At 44.2% G+C, this 22,069-nt stretch overlaps 1 protein-coding gene across 4 annotated transcripts; it reads right to left on the bottom strand.

Annotated features, from left to right (window-relative positions):
- Window positions 1–761: 761 nt before the first annotated feature.
- On the bottom strand, window positions 762–16,102 carry VLDLR (very low density lipoprotein receptor). Of its 4 annotated transcripts, XM_054810650.1 has the most exons (19): window positions 15,383–16,100; window positions 11,098–11,217; window positions 10,030–10,152; window positions 8,997–9,119; window positions 7,282–7,653; window positions 7,053–7,175; window positions 6,845–6,967; window positions 6,292–6,411; window positions 6,090–6,215; window positions 5,551–5,722; window positions 4,985–5,209; window positions 4,711–4,829; window positions 4,197–4,336; window positions 3,941–4,082; window positions 3,487–3,633; window positions 2,476–2,565; window positions 1,999–2,073; window positions 1,720–1,889; window positions 762–1,416 (listed from the first exon to the last, which is right to left on the bottom strand). In XM_054810650.1, the coding sequence occupies exons 1-19, from the start codon at window positions 15,525–15,527 to the stop codon at window positions 1,381–1,383; spliced, it is 2,691 nt and encodes an 896-aa protein (XP_054666625.1). In that variant the 5' UTR covers window positions 15,528–16,100; the 3' UTR covers window positions 762–1,380. The 4 variants fall into 4 exon arrangements, with proteins under 4 accessions (XP_054666625.1, XP_054666627.1, XP_054666626.1 ...); XM_054810652.1 differs by lacking the exon at window positions 8,997–9,119 and having other exon boundaries at window positions 15,383–16,102; XM_054810651.1 differs by lacking the exon at window positions 2,476–2,565 and having other exon boundaries at window positions 15,383–16,099.
- Between the last annotated feature and the right edge of the window lie 5,967 nt (window positions 16,103–22,069).

Here is a 22,069-nt window from a genome sequence, read left to right as displayed (position 1 = left end):
GCACACAAGTAGTATGGTACTAAATAGTTATATAGATATGAATATCACCTTCTCAGCCCCAGAACAGTTGTAAAATTTATTTTTCACTCTGATGGTCACCCAAGAGAAAGCTATCACTTGAAGTGCTGGAGCCTTAGAGCCATTACAATGAATTGAGTTCCCACAGAAAAGGGGACACTAGCTCACTGATGCTTATTGCAGGGAACTTCTGTCACTACACATGGAATAACAGGGGCTTTTCAGCAGGAGTGGGCTGCCATGATTAGGGGCCAAGTCATAGCTCTGCTATTGCTTTGTACAGGTGTAGCAGCTACAAAGCTCTAACTTGCACTGACACTGCCATGAGGAATAACTGCTAACAGCCTGACACCACTGTAAGCTTATGTCCTTTGCAAGGACCTTACACTTACCTGGCAGACAATGCTCTGACCTGTGTCCACACAGCATCTCTGCCAATGCTACCTCTGAAGAGCTTGCAATAGTAGAGGAGTATTTTCAGTCACTATCAATCCTAACTTAGGAGTACAGCTGGACTCCTATGAAAGAAGACTCATTCAGTCCAGTATGCTGCACAGTATTAGTCTCAAGTATAAGCCTCAGTCACGTGGCAGGTCAGTACAGACTTAGCAGTCTGTGGTACCGCTGAAATAACTCAAATACTTCATGTTCTGGCTGGCAGTAGTAGTGCAGCCCACTAAAGTTTCCAACTTAGGAGATACTCTATTTTACTTCAATGCTAACATAATAATGGAAGCCAATACTTTAAGTGCTTAATTATTTTTTATTTTTTCCCCCTCCTCTGCATTTAAGATTTACAGTGGTTTCTTAAAGAGCATTCATACCTGTATACCTCTAAGGAGATAACAGACAAGATTGTTTCAGTCATACATACAAAATTACTTATGCTTACAAATTTTTGGCAATCATAGTAACCCGTTTTTTCCTATTGCCATTGCCCCAATCATTGAAAAAGACAGTGTACAATAATTTACATTTGAAGTATTTCAAAGTGCTTAATAGGGATTTTCCAAGAATAGTATTTACAGGTGGCCTATACACATATGTACAGGTGTTACAAGTTGTGGCTGGAATATGGCTTTCTATGGAAAGTGCTTTATATTTGGTCAGTGGTGTTACTGACTGACCAATCCAAGGGTTACTGATAAAATGGTAACCACTAAAAGCTGAATTGTTGTGGACAGGTATTTACAGAGTTTGTTGTTAACCTGTATAAAATAGCTATTTACATAAGTGTTCCATACATACAGAAAGTATCTTCTTTCTTCCAAGAATGGAGGAAGTCTTTCAGCCACAAACCTGGTTACTATCCCCAAAGAGTGTAAAACACAAGTAAACCGGAAGCGATTGCTGATCCAGTGCTCACGCCATATCATCATCTGTGCTTACAACAGATATCTGTACAAAATAAGTGTAAGTTAGCTACAATTGTAATAATAAAAATATAAACCAATGCATATTATTACTACACAGCAGTTTGAATCAGGCTAGTTCTGCTGGCTAGTGACCACATTCAGCACTGATTTAACCTTGCTTAAAAGGACAAGTTCTCAGCTGATTCAGCCCAGTGGTCTGGCTGCAGCCAGCAGCTTTCAGGAGCAGAGATTTGTCCTAAACTGAAGTCAGATAGCATTTGGCAGTGCTTATGTCTACTCTGAGAATTAACCTTGAGCCTCAGGACATGTCAATATGTTTACTTACTGCAGGATAGGTGTGTCCTACTGAACTGCTGTGTCTTCCAATATCAATTGTGAGGTCCTCTTCTGTAGTTTTCAGGTAGACAGGATTATCAAAATTCATGCTCTTCATGTTCTTGTGCTGCCAGTTATGCCACATGAAGTAGCCAGCCACTGCAGCCACCGCCAGCAATACTTTAGGGAGAAAAACAAATTGCAAGTATAGAGTAGAGTCAAGTGAAGCTTCTAAGAGTGGCTTGTCCCACCACATAGGGTCCCAAAGGCTAGTGAATGCTGTACTCACAGACAGGAAGAGCAATCCAAGCTGCTGATGTTCCTCTACTTGCAGCTACTTCAGATGTACCATTGACGTTGAATCCTGCACAAGAATTTGAAATAGTAAGCTTGCTTACTGACAGGCCAGCAGACTTTGTCAGATGCAAGCACCTCCCAAGCCCAGAAGCTGCTATCATATATTAGCTTCTCAGTAACACACCGCAATAACAGCCTAAAAGACTTCATCCTGTATTAGTAGAGAGCTTTTTGTATTGCTTGCCTTCTCTGAGTACTCCTTGGATTTTTTGGAACCTATAGGTTCCACACTGTCATAAGTGAACTAATTCTGTTTATTACATGCTCCAGCTGTTGTACTTGTACTACACACATGACCTGGCCTGTGTTCTCTACTTGCATGCAAAGGAGAAAACTTCAAGTAGCCTAGTGGGTCAGTTTGCATTTAATTTCTCTAATGTTTAGCAGTCTGAGTTATCGGGACCAGTACCTCCAGGAACTAGTCCAACAGTTGGAGATTTTTCTGTTGTGCTGGTATCTTTAGCCTCAGTGTAAGCCACAGTTGTTCCAGTACCTGAAACTAATTATAGATCAAGAACCCAGTTAATCCTGAAGTGCTGCAATGGCTTAGCTATGACAGCCATGGTAGTGAATGTTTAGCAGATGGCAGAATGATCATGCAGCTTGTTAGCTTTATTGGAAACACTGACATTAGTTATTTCACTAGCACACCCTCAGCTGAAGGGTTTTGATCAAAAATAATTTCAAGAACAAGGCTAGACTGTTAATCAGGCATGAGTTACAGGTATTTAGAGTCATGACAACAGTAAGCCACCCCATCCCTCACTTCACGTTTTCCAAGTGAGATTTTAGTTCCACAAGTTTGTTACGTAGTCTGTGATACCTACAGCAACCCTTTAGAGCAGCCAGCTGAGGACAGTGTCCTTGCATTCAGTGCTCTAACTATGGTGGTCAGAATCAACATGCGATATAGCAAGTGGCACCTTGGAGTTTCTAGTTCCACTCCACTGGACAAACAAGCCTGCCATATAGTCAGTGCTCAGAGTAGTAGCAGCACATGTTTGTTTGGACCACAAAAGAAGGTCCAAACAGATTTCCTTGACCAGCAAAATCAGTTTACGAGCTTTTCAACATTGTGCATTTATACGCTGTAGAGCCCTGTTAGTTTATACCCCTTGTTTTATAACAAAGGGGCTCTATATATTGTGCATGTGCTTGCTGTCTGCAGAAAACCATGGAGGGACAAGCTTTTATTGCAAATGATGATGATGCAGAAGCCAAGCATGGACTTTGAACAACACCTGCACACTTTGAGGGCCAGCTTAATGCATGCTGAAGACCACCCCCTCCAAGAATAATTACATCAGAATAACTCATGCAAAGCTGTTGGCCTATACTGCCGTATTTGCCTCCAACAGATTCAGTACCCCTACTCCCTCCCCATCCATCCTGGAAAAAAAATTCAGTCATGGCACCATACCTGCACATATCAGACCATCCTCCTGCAAGAAGTACCCAAGAGGACATGCACAGGTGTACTTTGGAGAGTGTTCATTTATCTGAGGAGCAGGCAGGCACAGGTAGCTACAGCCTCCATTTGCCATGTTCTCTTCACACCAGTTCCTGCCTGTTGGTACAACAGTTGACAGGAATGAGCCTTCATATTCCAGGTATATAGCACTACTATTTGCTCAATTGCTCTAGGAGAGTTACTTGTCTCTGCAGGTTATAGATATGTACCTACTCTGCCTAAGAAAGAGCAACTGCAGCTAGACCTTCTCTCAACCCCAGTGGGGGTACCTATGTTAGAAGCTCCAAGCACTCCAAGTAGAAGTAGACATCTATACAGGGGAGGGATACCATTTGCTACCACCCAGGTAGGGCAGGCTTCTTAAAAGTATACACTGGCATAACTATAAATGCATTAGAGTTACCTGAAGGCTGAACAAGTTCATGATACACAATGATGTCCTGTGCATCATTGAGGTTGTTCACTAAGGTAACCAATTCAGCTCCAGTAAATTTGTTGGCACCATAGACTGCCTCATTCTCCCCATCAATCCAGTACACACGGTCCTAGAAGACAGAGTTATTGTATCCCATTACATCTGTGTTATCAGCATCACAGTTACTAGTCATGTGCTAGCAAGAAGAGGATCTTTAACAATTACTACAGGAAGTCATTCTTACCTCAAATATTGTTAGAGCAAGAGGATGAGGAAGGAACATATGCGACTTCAGCACAATTCTACGGTCCTGGCCATTCAAGTCCACACTTGACAGTGTATGTAATTTAGAATCAAGCCAGTACAGACGGCTTTTTACAAGATCTAGGAGGAAAAACCCAAACATATTTACTATCTATATGGAGAAAAACTCCAAAGCCTCCTGCAAAAGTTGAAACACCCACAGGTTCAAGAATAGTTCGGTGTTACCCTAGTTTTTTGCCATACCAGGATGCAGAAGGCTGCTGCAGTGTTACCTAATTGGTCTGTGCCTCAACTACAATAGAGCAGTGCAAGAAAAGCTACCATTTCAGTATCTGAGAAGTGCTATCTGTGCCTGTTGCAGTGTCTCCAGGCATGCAGGAGCTTCCAATTCTCAGAAGCTGAAAATAGTTCTCTGAAGGATGACCTTGGCTTTTGTAGCAAACAAATTGCTAAAGCTCCAGAATACCTCTGGCACAGAGACAAGTTCAACATACCTAGAGCAATTCCATTAGGCCATTGGATTTCTGTTGTCACAAGCTGCTGTCTGTCAAATCCATTCATTCCTGCTTTTTCAATTTTTGCTGGCTCACCCCAGTCTGACCAGTACATAAAGCTGTGAAGCAGAATTTATGTTGTATGATGCACTATAGTACTCTGTAGTATCATTTTTAATTATGACCAATAACTAAGAAAGGCTACCTAAGTCAATTATCAGCACATGGAGTAGTTGGTAGGTCCACTCTAAAGAGAACCAGGACAAATACTCACCCAGAGAGAGGATCTACAGCAATAGCAGCTGGCTCTCTCAGCTCAGAGAGAAACAAAACCTTTCTTTTTGTGCCATCTAGGCTAGCCACTGAGATGGTCTTTGCAGCTGAGTCAGACCAGTAGATGTTCTTATAAACCCAGTCAACAGCAATTCCTGCAGGGCTGTGTACATTGTCCAGGATTCTGATGTGTCTTCCAACTTTATCACGGGTATCAATAGAAGCACTGGAAGACAAGAATTACTTGCTTTCAACCCCTTCCTGCACAGATACTACCACTTAGCATGCCTCAGCAAATACTGCACACATCTGCACACATATCAGGAGGCAGTGTAGAAGATGCACTTGTGATTTTCCACAGAGTGCCTTTTGTACAATTGTAGCAGTGGTTACTAGGGATTGCAATAGGCATAGGCATTGCTATTACTGGGAACTTGCATCTACTGTACTTTGACTTTAGGACATCAAGAATCTAGTTCTCATCACCAAAGCCTAGGAAAGTATCTTGGGTAAAGTGTGGGATAGTTTAGGGGAGCACACTAGGGTTCAGAAGCTGAGCCCATTTACCTGAAGATTGCTTTTTGGCTGAAGTCAGCCCAGTAAAGCTTTTGCTCAGCAATATCGGCATCTAGAGCTACGGAGTTTCTCAGCTGTTCTACTAGCTGAATGTACTCTTTCCTCTCAAGGCCAATCTTCCTGATATCCCGGCGGTTGGTGAAAATTAGACATGGTTCCTTCCCTGTGAAAAGATTGTAAGTGTTATCTGTACTTCTAGACATGCAGTCACATACTGTTATTTTATGACAAGTTTAAGAGTTATCATATTTAGTATTTGCCATTCCACAGTAGCTAGTGGATGCTGACAGAGTTCTTGGCTGTACCATATCTCATCCTTTTCTCCCTCCATAACTTGATGGGGAGGGTCCTCCTGCCCAGGGAGGAGATACAAGCAGTTTGTATCAGGCAGCTCTAAGTACTGTATCTTAGCAAAGTGTTATAGGAGTGTTCAGGTCTGTACAAGTTATATTGATAACAGTACAACAACTAGCATCAACACCACAACAGCATTTGAAGTGGGGATATAGAAGTTTTATGCCAATACTCACCCACTGCCTTGCACACCCCAGTAGCAAGATCCATCTGATAGCCACGGCTACATTCACATTTGTAGCCCCCTTTCAGGTTGATACAGATTTGACTACAGATGCCAGGGTTCTGGCATTCGTCGATATCTGTAAAGACAACAATTTAATTTGTTCTCATTTCCAATACCATCAGTAGGGTCCACATTAACCTAGTGATACTTGCCTCCACAAGTTCTCTTGTCTATAAGCTCAAACCCAGCTGGACAGTCACATTCATAGCCAATAATGAGATCTCTGCAGATATGAGAGCATCCACCATTGTTCACCAGACATTCATTTATGTCTAGAAAAGAAGAACTGGTCAGTTCTGAGACAGCACACATTTAGTCTTAAAGTCTTGGTCATGGAGTGCTTTACCAGAAACCATTGATTTTTCTAATGATGCCTGCCACATCTGATAAACCACTCTGGCACTTTAAGTCACATGCAAGAGACCCTCCTCAAATTCACATTTGCTTAGCTATCAGCATGTTACTTGTATTACAAGTTGACAGCAGCAGACAAGATTGAGGCTCCTGAAAGTTTGAGTTTCTGATGCCTTCAGGTGCCTTCTGGCCATGGAAAAGTCATCCCAATAGCCAGTTTGGCTAGGCTAAAACTAGCCTTTTAAGTAGGTCACTCTTGGTTTGTTGCTTACCACCAAGGAAGTGACAGCTCAGAGGCTGTATCCAAGTATGTCTAGTGGTCAGCATTATGTAATGAGTCTGTTCACTTACTACACTCCTTGAGGGGCTCGTCACTCCAGTCCTTGCAGTCTCTCTGCTGGTTACACACTTTATTGATATCTATGCATTCTCCACTTCTGCACTTAAATTTGCCAGGTCCAGAGCACTGGATAACTGAGATAATGAAGATTGTGAGGGCAATTACCAGCTTCGACAGATCTTCTGCAAAGATTTCATTCTTGCTTAGTTCCACACTTACCGTTGTTACAATTTGCTTCATCAGTACCATCCAAACAGTCTCTCACGCCATTGCACTGCCTAGTCCCATGGACACAGTTCCCATCTTCACATCTGAACTGGTCTGGTCTGCAGGTCCGAGAAGCTGAGGACATAGCCATTACAGACTTAAACTCTTGAGGTTTGCTGAAGTAAAGAAAATAAAACAGGAGCCAAGCAGCACCTCCTAGAGAAGGACTAAGTTAACTTACGGCAATTAATTTCATCACTTCCATCCTTGCAGTCAGGATCTCCATCACAGCGCCACTTTTTGTGGATACATTCACCTGAGCCGCATTGCACCTCACTGGCAGAGCACTTCACAGGAGGTGCAGGCTGGCGGCCACATTGCTCTAGAGATTCATCTGAGTGGTCAGAGCAGTCAGCATCATCATCACACACCCAGCTGATGGGGATGCAAGTGGAGCTCTTGCACTGGAACTCATGAACACCACAGGTAGGAGGTGCACACTCCAGCTCATCACTGCCATCACTGCAGTCATCTTGACCGTTGCAGACAAAGCTCTTGGAAATACACTGCCCACTGCTGCATGTGAATTCTGCTGGACTACAAGTCACATTGCCTGGAGTAACAGGAGTAAGAGAGATTAGAAGATCATAACAAGAAGGCAGACTTTTGTATGAAGGTGTTTTGCTTTGCAGGTTCTTCATCCGCTGTTAGCTGACAGAAGGTCAGCATCCTGTATAAGGCTCCAGAAGAACCTAACTGACCACCTACAGGACACCCAGGCCCCATACAGACTGTCCTCCTTGCCTTTGGATGTTATGAGAGGCATCAGTTTTGATCTATGAGTGAAAATAACCTCCTTCTGAAGCAGCTACACTGTTCTGCTTCAGAGTGTGAGCCTTTCAGAAAACAGGCTCAAACCCTGTGAACCAGAGACAGAAGGTAAGAGAATTGCTAACTCTAAAGTACAGACTAAGATTAAGGTAGCCAGATGGTCAGCATGCACTGTAGTTTGAAATTGAAGTGTTTTGCACTGGTCCCCAGGACAGCAGTGGCCCATTTGCCTGGACCACTGGGGATAACAGATCAAGATCTTGCACCAGTTGATTCTGTGGTATTAAGCACACCCACACAACTTACACCAGTACAAATTTGCTGGTTTAATAGTAGTGTAGCTAGCAGCTCAGTATGCCTAGGCTAATAGTTTTATCAGCTTCATTGGAAGTGCTCTCAGATTAAGGCATTTGCTTGCCGATTAAGGCAGCAGCTCCACAGACACATAGCAGAAGCCTGAAGATCTGTGTGTCATTAGCCCATCCAAGTAAGGTGGCTCTGATGGAGGCCAGCCCTGTAGCTTTGGGTACAGCAGATTTGTCTCAGGACACCTCAGACAATTCATATGTGTACAAGTTCATTAGAACAAGCCAGGAATGCTGCACTAATGCTGGCAATAGCAGCTTCACTTGCTTACTGGACTGAAGTTGCCCCCCAACACCTGAAACTTAGCTTCCCTAGTCTGTACTTTCAGACAAGCACATAGAATACTCCAGGATAGGGCTACAAAGCAGATAAGCTGTGCCCTTGGCCACAAATCACTACTACATTTTAGGAGACCATTTCTTAATGTAAGCAGTAACTGGAGTTACCTGTTGAGAAACTCTGCAGAGAACAAGTTCTGGTGGTTTGCCTGACACGTGACTAAGCCTATGGCTATTGCCAAAATTAGCCAGAGACCAAAGACAGATGTTGAATAGCTTATATTGCTGTAGTTCTTAGCAGGATAGAGGAGTGTTAGCACAAGTCCGCTTTGTTAAGCGGGCTGCAATACAGGATGAATGTAGGTTTAAGGAGATATTGACAGTATGAGAAATTTATCTTCCCAGGTATACTGCCCAGCTAGCTCCTTTCCAGACAAGTCAATTTCAAATAGAGCTATGCAGCCACTGTTTCTTCCCTTACCACAATTCTCTTCATCTTCTCCACTGTCACAGTCTTTTTCACCATCACATTTCCAGGACACTGGGATACACTGGGTTGATTGAGGACCACAGCTGATTTCATTTACCCGGCATGTTCTCATATCTATTGAAAAAAGTTTAAGTTCAATTTAAGAGTTCTGAAATTTAAGAGCTACTGATCTTGGGTTTTAGCAGTTGTCCTGAAAGTTGCAACTGAAAGGCTTCAGCTCTGGACAAAGTTGTAGTTAATTAGACACCAGCATCCACCTAAGTTGATGGCTTCATCATGGAAGAGGTTACACTAGTAACCTAGTAAAATGCTAGTTTGTAGCATTCAGTAAAAACAGTGCTTCTAGCTCCTAACAGATTAGTATTTTAAGAGTGTCTTTGTAGTGGTAGTTTTGTAATTGCACACCAGTTACACTGTAGAAGCTTGAGCTATAACACATAGTAGTAGGCAGGAGTAATGCCGAAGTGCAGTAGGACTTGGGGCTGAAGTATTCCTCAGTGTGGATCCTATTAATACAGAGAAATGATGCTTCACAGATCTATATTCCTTGATTAGTTACCACACTTAAGACTGGGGTTGCTAATTGCGAGACCTCACAATCGGGCCTTTGCACTTCTGTTTCCCACCCCCAAACATGTAGTCAGCCACTCAGTTCCTGCACTAGCTCTGGTTATCTTTCAAAGCAGCTGACTTGGAGGACAGCGATCACTTGGTGAACAAGCCACAGTAATGGTCAGGCCTGTGGTGTTGTGCTTGCTGCTTCTGACTGGCAGCAAAACCTTGTACTTGGTGTATGTTACCAGGTACAAGTGCAGAGTTCCCACTCAGTTCTGCATCTTTTTAAGCAGTAAAAAGTCTTGACAAGACCCTGATGTGGCCAAAGCCAAGCTAGCACTTAGGAAGGTGCTCTTCAAGACAACAAATTCATCCTTCCTTTAGGAGGAGATCCAGGCTGCAAGAAGGCAAGAAGTCAAAACTTCACTCCCCGCAGGCTTGCCTGCACCGACAAGCCAGGCTCACTTACGGCACAGTTCAGCACTCTCGTCAGATCCATCCTCACAGTCCGGGTCCCCATCACACTGCCATCTGTTAGGCACACACTGACCACTGATGCACACAAAATCAGATTCAGCACATGTCTTCTTCACTGCAAGAGAGAAGACAGCCACTTGTTTAGAGACCAGAGCTTAGCTTCTTTGTTGCAGCTAGAGATAAGCTGCCTTGCCCTAGGAAAGTGATGCAACATCCTTAGTTCTTGGATGTCTGATGTTGTCCTCCAGTCTAATGGCAGTGCTGTTTAACACTTCCTAGAGAGTTACACTCTGCACAGAGAAACATTCATCGTCCTGTAAGCAGGCACTGAAGGACTGCTACTGTTAAAGGAGACGATGCTACTAGAATAGCTGCTGCTTTGAACACACTTGAGTTAAAGTAAGGTCTATTGATATTAATATTCCAATTTTGAACTCTGAGTTTATTATCAAGGCATTTGATTTGTCATTACAGAAGCATGGTACTATGCAACCCTAAGGTAACAGTTTAGGTCTGCTGGAGCAGACCAGCAGTTCAACCACACCAGTGTTGGATATTGAGTTTGTTTTGCCTCCTCTAAGTATATCTAGTCATCCATCTTGGCCTTTGTCTGCTTAAAGCAAGAGCTGGCAGCCAAAGCTAGACTTAGTGTTTACAGGAGACTCAGCAGAATCACTTTCACACTAAAATAGGGCATTTAACCATGGAATAAGCGTGCTAATAGCAATTTCTACTATGTCTTCAAGTAACAACAGAGACCATGCTTGCATTCTGTTCTTGACAGTCATCAGTCTCACAAATAAAGAGTTTTGGTCACGAGCTTTTTCCTCAGTCACCAATTCCAGGAGACTATCATAGCAGTCAGGAAAATAACTGCCTCAGATGGATACAAGGCATCAAGATAGTCCCCCAGTTGTTCTAGGGAATTCATCCCCTACTCTACATTCTGACTGTCAGAAGTGCTGGGTGGGATAAGCATCTCTCCAGCTATCCACTGTTAAGCCCCCACTGCCAACTAGCAAGTACTACTACAGAGGTATTATTTATTTTGATTACTTACCGCAAGCATTTTCGTCACTGCCATCTGAACAGTCTTCATCACCATCACATTTCCATAGTAAAGGAATACAGCGTCCATTACCACATGAAAATTGGGATTCCTCACATGTTGCTCTTGCACCTTCAACAAAAAAAGAACCTGAGCCTGGATACTGTTTAGCAATACTTTCTTGCTTCCCCCCCACTGGCGATCAAGACATTACCCAGCTTAATAAAGAGCATAACATCAGCATAAAACCAGATCTAAGCTCCAAATCTTTGTAGCAGCCTTATTCAATCATGAAAGTAGAGCCAGCAGCTTTCCTTTACAGTGCAAGTGCAGAGCTTAAGCACTATGACAGTCCACCTGCCACAGACAGTAAGCCAGCCTCAGTGTTCTTCTTACTGAGTTTTCCTTTCCAAGGCAGGGTCAAGTTTGCAAGGCAGGGGGATGTGCGTACACAGTTTTTTCTGCTCTCTAGCGCCTAGCACTGCATTCTCAAAACTCTTCAAACTTTAAGCAAACTGGGTTTAAACGTGACTGAAGTCAAGACAGATTAGCACTTCAGTATGCTATTGCTAACACATTAAAGTAGAATCCCCACAATGTCTGTAAAGATAGCTTAGATATCTGCTCGGTAGTTGAACAAAAATTCTTAATGATTTAATTTACTCCTCAAACAAGGGCACCCAGAGACATTCCTTAGTATACACAAAAAGTATGATTACTTATCTGGATCTTTCTTAAAGCTTGATCAAGTGTGATGCTAAGAGAGCAAGATAATTTATCACTTCCTTCTGCAATCAGTTGGGAGACAGACTTGATAACAGTCTCGATTTGTTGGTATGCTTGAGTAAGGTACTGCTTTCCACATGGCGCCTAGAGTTAGAGAGCATTTTCCAGAGTATCTTCAAATTTAAACCTGTATGACCCAGTCCCTCAAGGGAACCTACTTTGCCTTGGTCATGTTATAACTGTCACTAAAAGCAGCAGCCTGCTTCAGCAGCTAAGCCAGAGCCATTCCATGTAATGGAATGCATGCAGGCAAGTGTGTAAGCTCATGCACACATCGGCTGCACATGTCTACAGCATGATGCAAGACTCCTGCTCCTCCTCGGTTTATTGCATCATTTAGTGGACGTACTTTGTCTTGGCATTCTACGGCTCAAAGAAAGCATCAAATTTTAGTAGAACATTACTTGTTATTGTATCTTCTGTGTATGACATGCAAAGTGCAAGACAGTTTCCAAGTGGAAGAAGCTATTCAGCCATTTCGCACTGTAAGGGCCAGCGATCAGGCAACAGGCAATGGCAAATCCTGGACAGAGTATGAGCAAGGACAACATGAGCAATTTTACCTGCTGAGCATCTCATGTAAATTCATGCTATAAGTAAAGGATTTGAAACAGCAGCTTACTGAGCTCTGCTAATGTTTTAGCAATCTTACTGTTTGAGTAAAACACTAATTCACTCATCAGTAAAGCCATAACAACTTATTTCATAGGAACTGTGTTAAAAGAGCACCAAAAAACTGAACATCAGCTCTTGTGCTCTGTATTGCCATCCCTCCTTTCCTTTTCAGTATGGGAGTTACACCAGCATGAACTTTGTAATAGCGTGGTTTTGTAAAGTTACTACTATTTGATCAAGAGCTGTCAAACAAGTAGCTTGGCTTGTGCTTCAAGGCACACCCCAGCCAGCTTAGAGAGGGTGCAGAAGCCACAGCTATCAGCTTGCTCTAAGCCTCACATCACCTCATTGTCCAGTAACCCATAACAGAAGTAGCCTTCTGCTTGCCAGCACTGGTCACACATTATTCCAGTTATTAGTGTACTACCACCTAAAATATGCAACAACTAGACTCCTGTTAGTTTTGAGACATTCTCCTCCAGGCTTTCAGAGTGAGAACAGTCAACCTTTCCCAAAATAGCATACTAGAGATATTAGACTAAGCCTGCCACTCAGGATATCCCAAAATAACTCCACAGTCCGTAGTTACTCTATTTCAAGCTAGAATAACCAGAAAAGGCTTGCTAAGACCGAGTACATTGTGACTTACAAACATAACATCATTTTGACCAAATGCTACAGGGAATCTACAGAGCATGGAGTAACAGCTATAACTTTACAGTTACAATTCTTACAACGAGCCATTCCAGGAAGATATCATTGCTTCTGCAGCTGATACCAAGTGAAATGTCAGAGCAACTACTTTTGTTAGCCCACAAACAAGCTAAGAACTGACAGCACCTAACACCCACACAGGTGCACAAAGGTAAAGGTCATCATCTGTTGCTGCTCCTGAAGATGTCTGTCAGACTCTAAAGGCCACTTTGAGTGAGCTCCAGTTAAAACAAAGGTTAGCTCCAGTCAGTAACTAACTGTGGTCCCCCATCTTACATCAAGCACAGTTCTGCAATGCCAGGTAACCATTTAGTCATGACACTACCAGTCTAATCCACTACTGTTTGAAGCAATAGAGTCATACCTCACTTGCAGCTTCAGTCACTAGACACTGAATGATTTTTAGGTCAGTATCAACTGACTTAAAGCTTCTCTTCATGTGCTACCCATACACCAGAAGCCCCTTCACACCTCTTCTCCTCCTTGGGATAAGGCTTAGGCAAACTATGTAGAGAACCAGTAACTTGACAGCCTGTGATCACTAACGCGTATTATTTTACTGTTCCCCAGGTAACTACTTACTAGAAGTTGGCTCATAAGCAGCAATGTGTGCAGGGTGAAGGAACACAGTTACAATGACTACCCAAGTTAAACTAGCTTCCTCCATACCTCCTGCTATCACTGTTTGTCTCAGCCCCTTAAGCAAGTTGCCGGATTAGTTGTCTGGGCAGCCTCAAACATGTGACACTTGTGTGCTGTCATCTGACACCAAGTCCCAGAAAAGCTTGCAACAGTGATTGGGAAACCTTGAGGAAGTAGCTTAGTCGTCCCCCAAACCCTAGCAATTGCAAGTACTAGCAGGAGAGAGCTGGTTGGGCTGCAAACTCCAATTGAGGGAAGAATCAGACTAACTTGGTGGGCCAGAGTTGCCCTCCACTGCATATCTCGTTATGATTCCTGACTACAGTGCGCTAGCAGTTTCAGTGCCAGTCAGCCTGGTCCTTCATACTACAGCTGTTTAATCATGTCTGTTGTAAACTGGACATGGAAGCAATCTACATGACTGGGAACTGAGGAGTGACTAGGCAGACATTTCCCCTCTTCCTCCTCGTATGAGGACTGTATACGACAACCCCAACCGGACTCTACCTGACAGATCTAGTACCTGAAATATACTGCACACAGTTAGGACTACAAGGTCCAACTACCTTTAAGTATACTTTGCCAACAAAGCCAAGATTTGACACTTAAGCCTACTTTAGGGCACTGGTCAGGAGATTAAGAGTCATATATCAATTGCCCACCTCCCACAGAGAAGAGCAGCCTGGACCTCAGTTCCTGAAAGGAATCAGTCAATTGATTACTACCTCCACTCAAGAGAAAATATTTTTACTTGACCATCCAATTGGCTTACTGTGCAGCTCCCTCCACCATGGGGGTAACAGCTTCTGCGCTGGGAGGCAATCCCTGGAGCTCGCCAGGAGCAGCGCTCCTACCGAGAGCCCAGCCCGCGAGAAGGGATCTGGCGTCGGCAAGACTCAACCTTGCCACCAGATGGAGATGCCTTATGGTGGTTACCATCGGCCCTCACTACAGCCGTGCCAACGCTGCTGGATGCCACAAAGCCAAAGTTGCACAGCAGTTTGACAGTGCCTTTAACGCCGCAGGCTTTCCAAGGGCTCCTCTTCCTTCCTCCAGGACAAAGCCCCAATCCTCCCCGCCACCCCCCCCCACCCCTGTAAGGCCCAGGCACACAGAGCCTCCCCTGGGCACCAAGCATCGCGCAGGAAATCAAATCCCCCCCCGGCACTCGGGTCGCTCCCGGGAGAGGTGCTAGCCGGGGCCGTGAGGGCCGGCCGGGCCAGGGCTCAGGCCCACCCTCACCGTCCATGCGCGCCGCCCGGAGCCCGGCGCGGAAGACGGCACCTCCCCCGACAAGAGGGGCGGCGGGGAGACCCCCGCGGCAGCGCCCCCCTTGTCCCCCGGGAGCCCCGGCCTGCGCCGGCGGCCCCTCCGCGGAGCCCCGCTCCCCCCGGGCGCAGCGAGGAAGCGGCCTGAGAGATAGAGGAGAAAAAAAGAGAAAAAAAAAAAAGGGGTGGTGGGAGAAGAAATTATTGCAGTGGGCGGCGGCGGGAGCAGCCCCAGCGATGCGCGCCCCAGTCCCCCCGAGCCCCGCACTCACCGTCAGCGGCAGCGCGCAGGCAGCTGAGGGCGATCAGCAGGCACAGCGCCCGGCAGCACGGGACCGCCCGCCGCCCCGCACCGCGCCCGGGGCCGCCGCCGCCCGCCGCCGCGCTCGGGTCTTTGAGCTGCCAGTCCGACCGCATCGCCGCGCCGGGGACGGAGAGACAGAGGAAGGGCGGGCGGACAGGCGCCGCGGTCGGAAAGGAGAAGAAAAGAGGAGGGAGACGGAGACATGCACGGGGAGAGGGTGTCCCTGCGGCGCTCTTATACCAGCCGCCCGGCCGCCCTGCGCGGCCGCTGGTGACTCACGGCGCCGCGCCGGGCCCCGGTTGGCTCGCCAGCGCCGCCCGCCCCCGTTTCCTCCTCCGCGGCACCTGCGGCCGCCGCGGCGTGCCCGCACACCGGCTCGGCTCGGCTTAGCTTAGCTCGGCTTGCCTCGGCACGGCACAGCAGTGGACGATGAGTGGCGCTGCGGAGTGGCGCTGCGGTGCCGTGCCGTGCCGTGCCGCGCCGCGGGCAGGTCCTCTCACGCTCCCCCCTAACGGCCTTCCTTCCGCGGGGCGGGGGGCGGTGCGACCCGCTGCCAGCCCCTGCGCCCTGCACCCTGCACCCGGGGCGGCGGAGCGGGGCAGCCCCGGCGGGAGGGAGCTGCGGCGGCGGAGTGCGGCGGCGGCGGCGGCTTTGTTTCTTCTGCTTCCCAAAACGTCGATGCCGCCGTCCGCGCCTCGCCGCGGGCAGGGGGCGTCGCGGGCCGCCCCCCCCGTCCTGGGCGGCACAGCAAGGCGTGCCGAAATCCGCCTTGCGGGATGGGCTTCTCCGAAGAAGCGTTTCTTCCTTTTGGTGCTCGTCGTCCGCCGCCCCACGCGCACGTGCTTGGGTGCCTGTGTTTTTTTCCTTCCCTCCGTAGCAGAACTTAAAACGAAGCAGGCGCAGCTCTTGGCGAAGAAAATGACTACTTCTGCATTCTCCGATCGGTGATCGCAGTTAATTAGTAATTGCACAAAATCATATGCCAAAGTCGTATAATTACCAGCTTAACCTTTTATTTTAAGGGGGAGAATTGGTAGCTTTATTCCACATTTGTAGAATTTCGAACATCTAGTTATGTCTTGGTGAAATAAATAAAGAAAAGAAGGGTTGGTAAAATGCAAATTTGGTTTTGTTCACAGCACTCTTAGAATTTGCAATTGAGGTTTAGTGATGATCTGCTTTTTTCATTTATTTTCATAGACTTGCTATTTTATGATAATATTGTGTGCTGTGCTATTAATATTGTAGTGGAGACATAAACCTCAGCGACCTGCTCCATCCAAAAATGAAGAAAAAGCTCATTGCTGTTTCTTTCCTTGGAAATGAATCTTGAATTATTAGCCTAATATTTTAAGTCTTTTTCAGTAATGTGGATTATTCCTCCAATGAAAGAAGGATCTTTGAGACTCTGTATTTCCTAAATGTCCTAACATATTTCTGTATACATTATTTGCAGAGTGAAGCCCTTTTTGAATCGCATCCGGTTGTGTCATGACTGCTCTAAAGACAAATTACACCACTGCATGAATAACTTCGGAGTGGTTTATCTCTTGCAGTTCATGTAACAAATGGGTCATCCAAATGGGCAAACAGTTGAGGTATCAGGAGGTTGTTAAAGAAGTCAAGACTTGATTTCATCTAACTAAAATAGATCTGGGAACGATATTTCTGATATGTGTGTAAATGTGAAGAGAGCGGTTCCTACTGTGTGCCTCCTTACAGCCCCTCTACCTCATGGCCTCAGGGGCAGCAGGAGAAAGACTGTTTCCCAGCCTGCCTAGTATGTGGCATTAGGTGCTACAGCATTGTTCTTGTGAACACAGAATCATTGAATCATTTTGGTTGGAAAAGACCTTTAAGATCATCAAGTCCAACTGTTAACCTAGCACTGCTTCAAGCGAGAAAAATCTATTGTGTACAAGGGGGTTCACTGGGGTCCTCAGGAAGATGGCTTAGTGTGAGTGGTACATGGAAAATATCGTTCTCTTTGCAGGTCTTCAGCATGACATATTGCCTTTAGTCGGGTGCTTACTGTTGCGTGGTCTGCTGTGCTTTGGGCTGAACAGCATTTTCACAAATGTCCTGTTATCATTACAGAAATATTTTATAAGCAATACACTGAGTGCAACAATACACAAGAAGACTCCAGTCATGCAGAAATACAGGGCTGAACATAACTTAGTGTGTGCTGATAGCTGATGGTCTTTCTTGTTTGTCTGTGGAAGATACAGATTTACCGGAGGGAGGCAAAATAGTCTTTGTCCCCTGCATTAGTGCTCCTCCATAAGCACCCGCACCTGACTTCGTGATGGGGAAGCAACTTTCTATCTTGGATGTACCTAGCTCTTTGCACACCTGAGGGTTTGGACTCCAAAACAGAACTTGCTGTAAAATAATTTTTGGCTTTTCAATTAAGTTAAAATGCATGAGTAGGTAAGTGCTGGCTCTGGTGGAACCTCCAGAAAGGGATCTCAGACAGAAAAGGTCTTTTCCTTCCTTAGCACGATCTTTACAGGAGCCCTGTTTAAGAAAAGGGCAAGTAGCTTGCTAGCCCCTGCGAGGAGATCTGTGAGATCCATGGGAGCCAGGGGCCATCTGCACTGAGGCTTCGTGCCTTTAGCACCCATAGTCTTGCAAAGGCTTGCTTCATGTGAGAATGGGAGGGTGTCTGGGGGAATCTGCAGTGTGTGTATGAATTGTAGTGTCACTCTGTTTATGCACACAAGGATGCAAACCAGAATAGATCTATACAGGAGAACTGGAATAAAATTGTGGGTTTCTGTTGGAAATATGCATACTTAGGAGAATAGCAGTCCTACTATGCTAGTGATAACCTAGGAACAAAGCACCCAGGAGGGCCTAAGGTTTAGGAAGAGTGCTGAATTTTGTAGGGAATGTGAGCTGGCTTTTGTAACTCTTAAGTCCTTTCGTCATCAGTCTGGGAAATGCATTAACATTTGCTTCGTTTCCATGTGTGACCCTCAGTCTCCTTTGGTTTTTGCAATGTCTATTTAAGTTGAACTTCTTCAGCTGTTGGGAAGTCAGGAACTCCAGACAGAAGGTGGAGGAGAACATGGGCAACCTTAGGGAGCGCAGAGAGGGAGTGTGAAGGGAAAGCTGGCATTGCCACCTCAGTTAAGCAAGTTCCTGAAGTCGAGAACAATCTCAAAGGGTGCTCCACTCCTGTACTGCTCTCAGAACCAGTATATGTCCATCTTCTGTTATTATTTGCATGAATATATATTTGTAGCAATGTTATTAAATATGCAGTATAAATATATATGATGTGCAGAGTACAGGGTTAATGTTTCCAAAACCACTTAAGCATTATGCAGGAGTAGTTTCTAACTAACCAGACTGGCTGAGACACCAGAGAAAAGCATTCCTAAACCATGTTTCTAACAGTGGCTTCTTCTATTGTACTGAGCAGACCCTTGGATTCAGTGGAGTTCCACCGAATATAAAGATTTGCTGCAGATTTCTCATTTGTGATAACAAGACATGCCATCTTCATGGGGATTTTCTACAGAACAATCTGTTTGTTTGTGCATGACGAACTGTAAAATGTCAAGTGGTTTGTGGTATTAAATATTACGCTTAATGTTTTAATTACTTCTAATTGTTTTTAGAGAAATCTCCATCCTGTTTTCTGACCCGTAACAGGTGAATATTCTTGAACGCCTAGTGATGTTCCCTTGAAAAAAGCTGGGAAAGATTGCCAAGAAGCTAAGTGAACCAGTTAGGCATTGCCTTTGTCTTAAGAAATGACCCAAGTAACAAGAAATGGCATCGTATTACCTTTCCTTTTGGGAACTGTGGTGGATATTAGGGCCCCAGAGACTTTCCAATATCAATTCACCTGATAATGCATTTAGACTTATAATAGGTTTGGATCCTTTGGGATAATTAATTTGCCCTGTTGGTTATAGAATGTAAAGTCAACTTACAAGAGAAAATAAAGAACAGAAAGGACCTTCTGGAGTACATGTAATATGAATTCAATGTGTTTTGTGTTCTGTTCTCTTTTCACCTTAAAGACCCTATAACCTCCTTTTCTAAATTATTTCCTGAAGCACTGGGATTACTAATTCACCCTCAGGTCTTAAATCAATGGGATTTTTTACTCCAGCTCCTCTGGTAAAGGACATGAAGTGAGGATATGTCTGCAGTATGCAATCTAATCTAATAAAGAAAAGGAAAGCCTCATGGGTAGAAAAAGCAGCACCTACATATCATAGGATAGCATCCTGCCTTAGGATCTCTTGCAAAAATATTTTCTTCATTGTGCGCTACCATCAAAGACATTCAACACTCATAAGATCGCTGCATGCCTGAACTGACAGTAATCGAAGCTGGTGTATGGCGTATTCATGGCTGTATTTTCAGAAGTGCAGAGCCGATCTGTATTACTGACTTCAGGGGAGTTGTACAGAGCATGAGAGAGACAGAATGGATCCTTTGGGAATAATTTAAAATAGGTATGTGTGTGAATCCTGATCCATATGATTGCATGGCTGTATTGAAGGGACAAATTGACTTTTTTTTTTTTTTTTTGGTAAGGCTTCTCTGCAAACTATGTTAAGGTTTATACCGCTGTTAAAAGTGTTACTCACATCCATGTTCTGTGCTATCTCTGCAGCTTTAGGGAAAGGACAGGTGAGACAAACAAACAAACAAACAAACAAACAAACAACTTTGCACTAATAAAGCACCTTTCCTGTCTTGTTCTCAGGATATCTAACAAACAGTAAATTAAGACTAACAAAAAAGTCCCCCTTACCCTTCCCATCATCACCTGAGTTGTAAAAAAAAAAAAAAGCAGAGAGAACTAATGTCTCGCTGGTGATTTTAATACAAATTTTTACATTTTTTTATCATTAGTGGTACAAGAAACATGGATAGTTATCTCTGAAGGAGATTAGAAAATACTTATGTCTTTTGGATGTGTTCTTCACAATGTAAAAAACATTGGATACAATTCTTGACCTGCCAATGTCAGTTGGAATTTGCTGCTGGTTTCTGTGAGGACAGTATTTCCTTCCCTGTGCTACAAATTAGTCAATTTTCTTTGAATAGTTGCTTACTAATGGGTTTCTCCTGTTTGTGAGGACCTAGCATGTGTGATATGAGCATGAATGCATTTTATTTAGTGTCACAGTATTGGAAGACATCACAATACTTAAAGTAATGTTAGGATCAGAACCTGAATGTGTTTAATTTGTTTTCAAAACCCAAATCCATGTTTCATGGATGGTACTGTGCTATGCATGCAGTGCATAAACTTGCAAATGAGAGAGCTGTAAGTTATGCGTTGGAACCAAAACTTCCACTGTGCTCCCACCCACCCCATAATACATGATAAAACTGTAGTTGTGGTCAAAAAAGAACTTCCATTTCTGTCATACATGGGACAGTATATGGCTTCAAAATACAGCCCATTTTGTAACTATGTGGCTACTTCCACTTTTTTATGTTTATCTTTAGAAATTAGATAGTCTTTAGAATATTATACCCTCATGTGACAGCGAGTCTATATGCTGAGTAATAAACCAAATATAAACTGATCTTGCTGATACCGCAAGATTTCTTTTAAGTATACATAGGTTGGTGTATATTCTGATGAGTTTTTCCTGTGAGACTTACATCTGTTAATACAAACATTTATTAAAATTCCTCCAGAAGTACATGTTTGTAAAACTTTCCAGTGGAAAAAGAGGAATTTGAAGTGGGGTGTTTTTTTGTTTTGTTTTGTTTTTTAATGTACACTCATGATTAACAGTGTATATGTTCACCTTTGTGGATGTACACATGCATATTGGAAAATATGACATTTGTGTTCCAAAACCTCTGTATATTAAGTGGAAGATGATTGTGTTCCTCTTTGCAAGGAGGAAAAATGGAGAGGGGTGTTAAAAATAAGGAATATGATTAATTAAAGATGTTAAAACTTCAGATTGTGGTGTTGTGCCTGTAGAGCATAGGAAATAGGATGGGGAACAAAAGGAAATGTTACTGGGAATGTTGGATGCTAGCAAATAAGTTTTTAATCAGATATTGAAATGATAAGGGTGTCATTGAAGATGTGTGAAAAGAAATATTACTTTCCCTTCACAGAATATGTGAGCATTTTGGGAATGTTCAGATTTTGAGGATAATATGGAAACAGAAGACAGTGTATTAGCCTGAATATAGAAATTTCTGAATATGTTCTTGATTTGCAAAAAAGGTAACAAATGTGGCAGCAAAGTGACCTCTGTAGAAGGGTAAGCAGCAGACAACCGTGCTGGGGGAGTTCTCCCTGTTCTGGGCAGAGAGGCTGTGGCACTTGGTGGTCGAAAAAAGAATAAACCAAGTACATGGTGAGAGAGCTGCCCTGGGCTCACCGGTTATTTGGAGTAACAGTGGGTTGTGTTTTCTGTGTCCCACAGTTGGTGCGAAAATGATCTGTTGTCACTCTCTGCATTGCCTACTCATATTTTAAGTGCAAATTTCATTTTTCATCCCTAAGTGTGTTGTAAACTCTTGCCATTTTCATTAACTAGCCCTGCCCCTTCCCCATATGTTTGAGTTTCACAGTCTTTTTTTGGATACTGTTGTTTGGGAGGTGGAATATTCGACAGGCAAATGGTCAAGCTCTTCTCTGGTGCAGGTGGTG

The sequence above is a fragment of the Grus americana genome, chromosome Z, assembly GCF_028858705.1.
Source record: "Grus americana isolate bGruAme1 chromosome Z, bGruAme1.mat, whole genome shotgun sequence".
NCBI classification, from domain to species: domain Eukaryota; kingdom Metazoa; phylum Chordata; class Aves; order Gruiformes; family Gruidae; genus Grus; species Grus americana.
Note: the sequence above shows the minus strand (reverse complement) of the source record. Positions and strands in the feature narration are given on the sequence as shown.

Bases quoted from the DNA above. Each gene is read 5' to 3' on its own strand.
- VLDLR (XM_054810650.1), bottom strand. From the start codon at position 15,527: ATGCGGTCGGACTGGCAGCTCAAAGACCCGAGCGCGGCGGCGGGCGGC. The intron at 10,153-11,097 runs GTAAGTAATCAA...TCTCTCTTGCAG, and splicing joins CAGTGACGAAAATGCTTGCG to TGAAGAAGACATGTGCTGAA. The intron at 1,890-1,998 runs GTGAGTACAGCA...TTCTCCCTAAAG, and splicing joins TTGGATTGCTCTTCCTGTCT to TATTGCTGGCGGTGGCTGCA.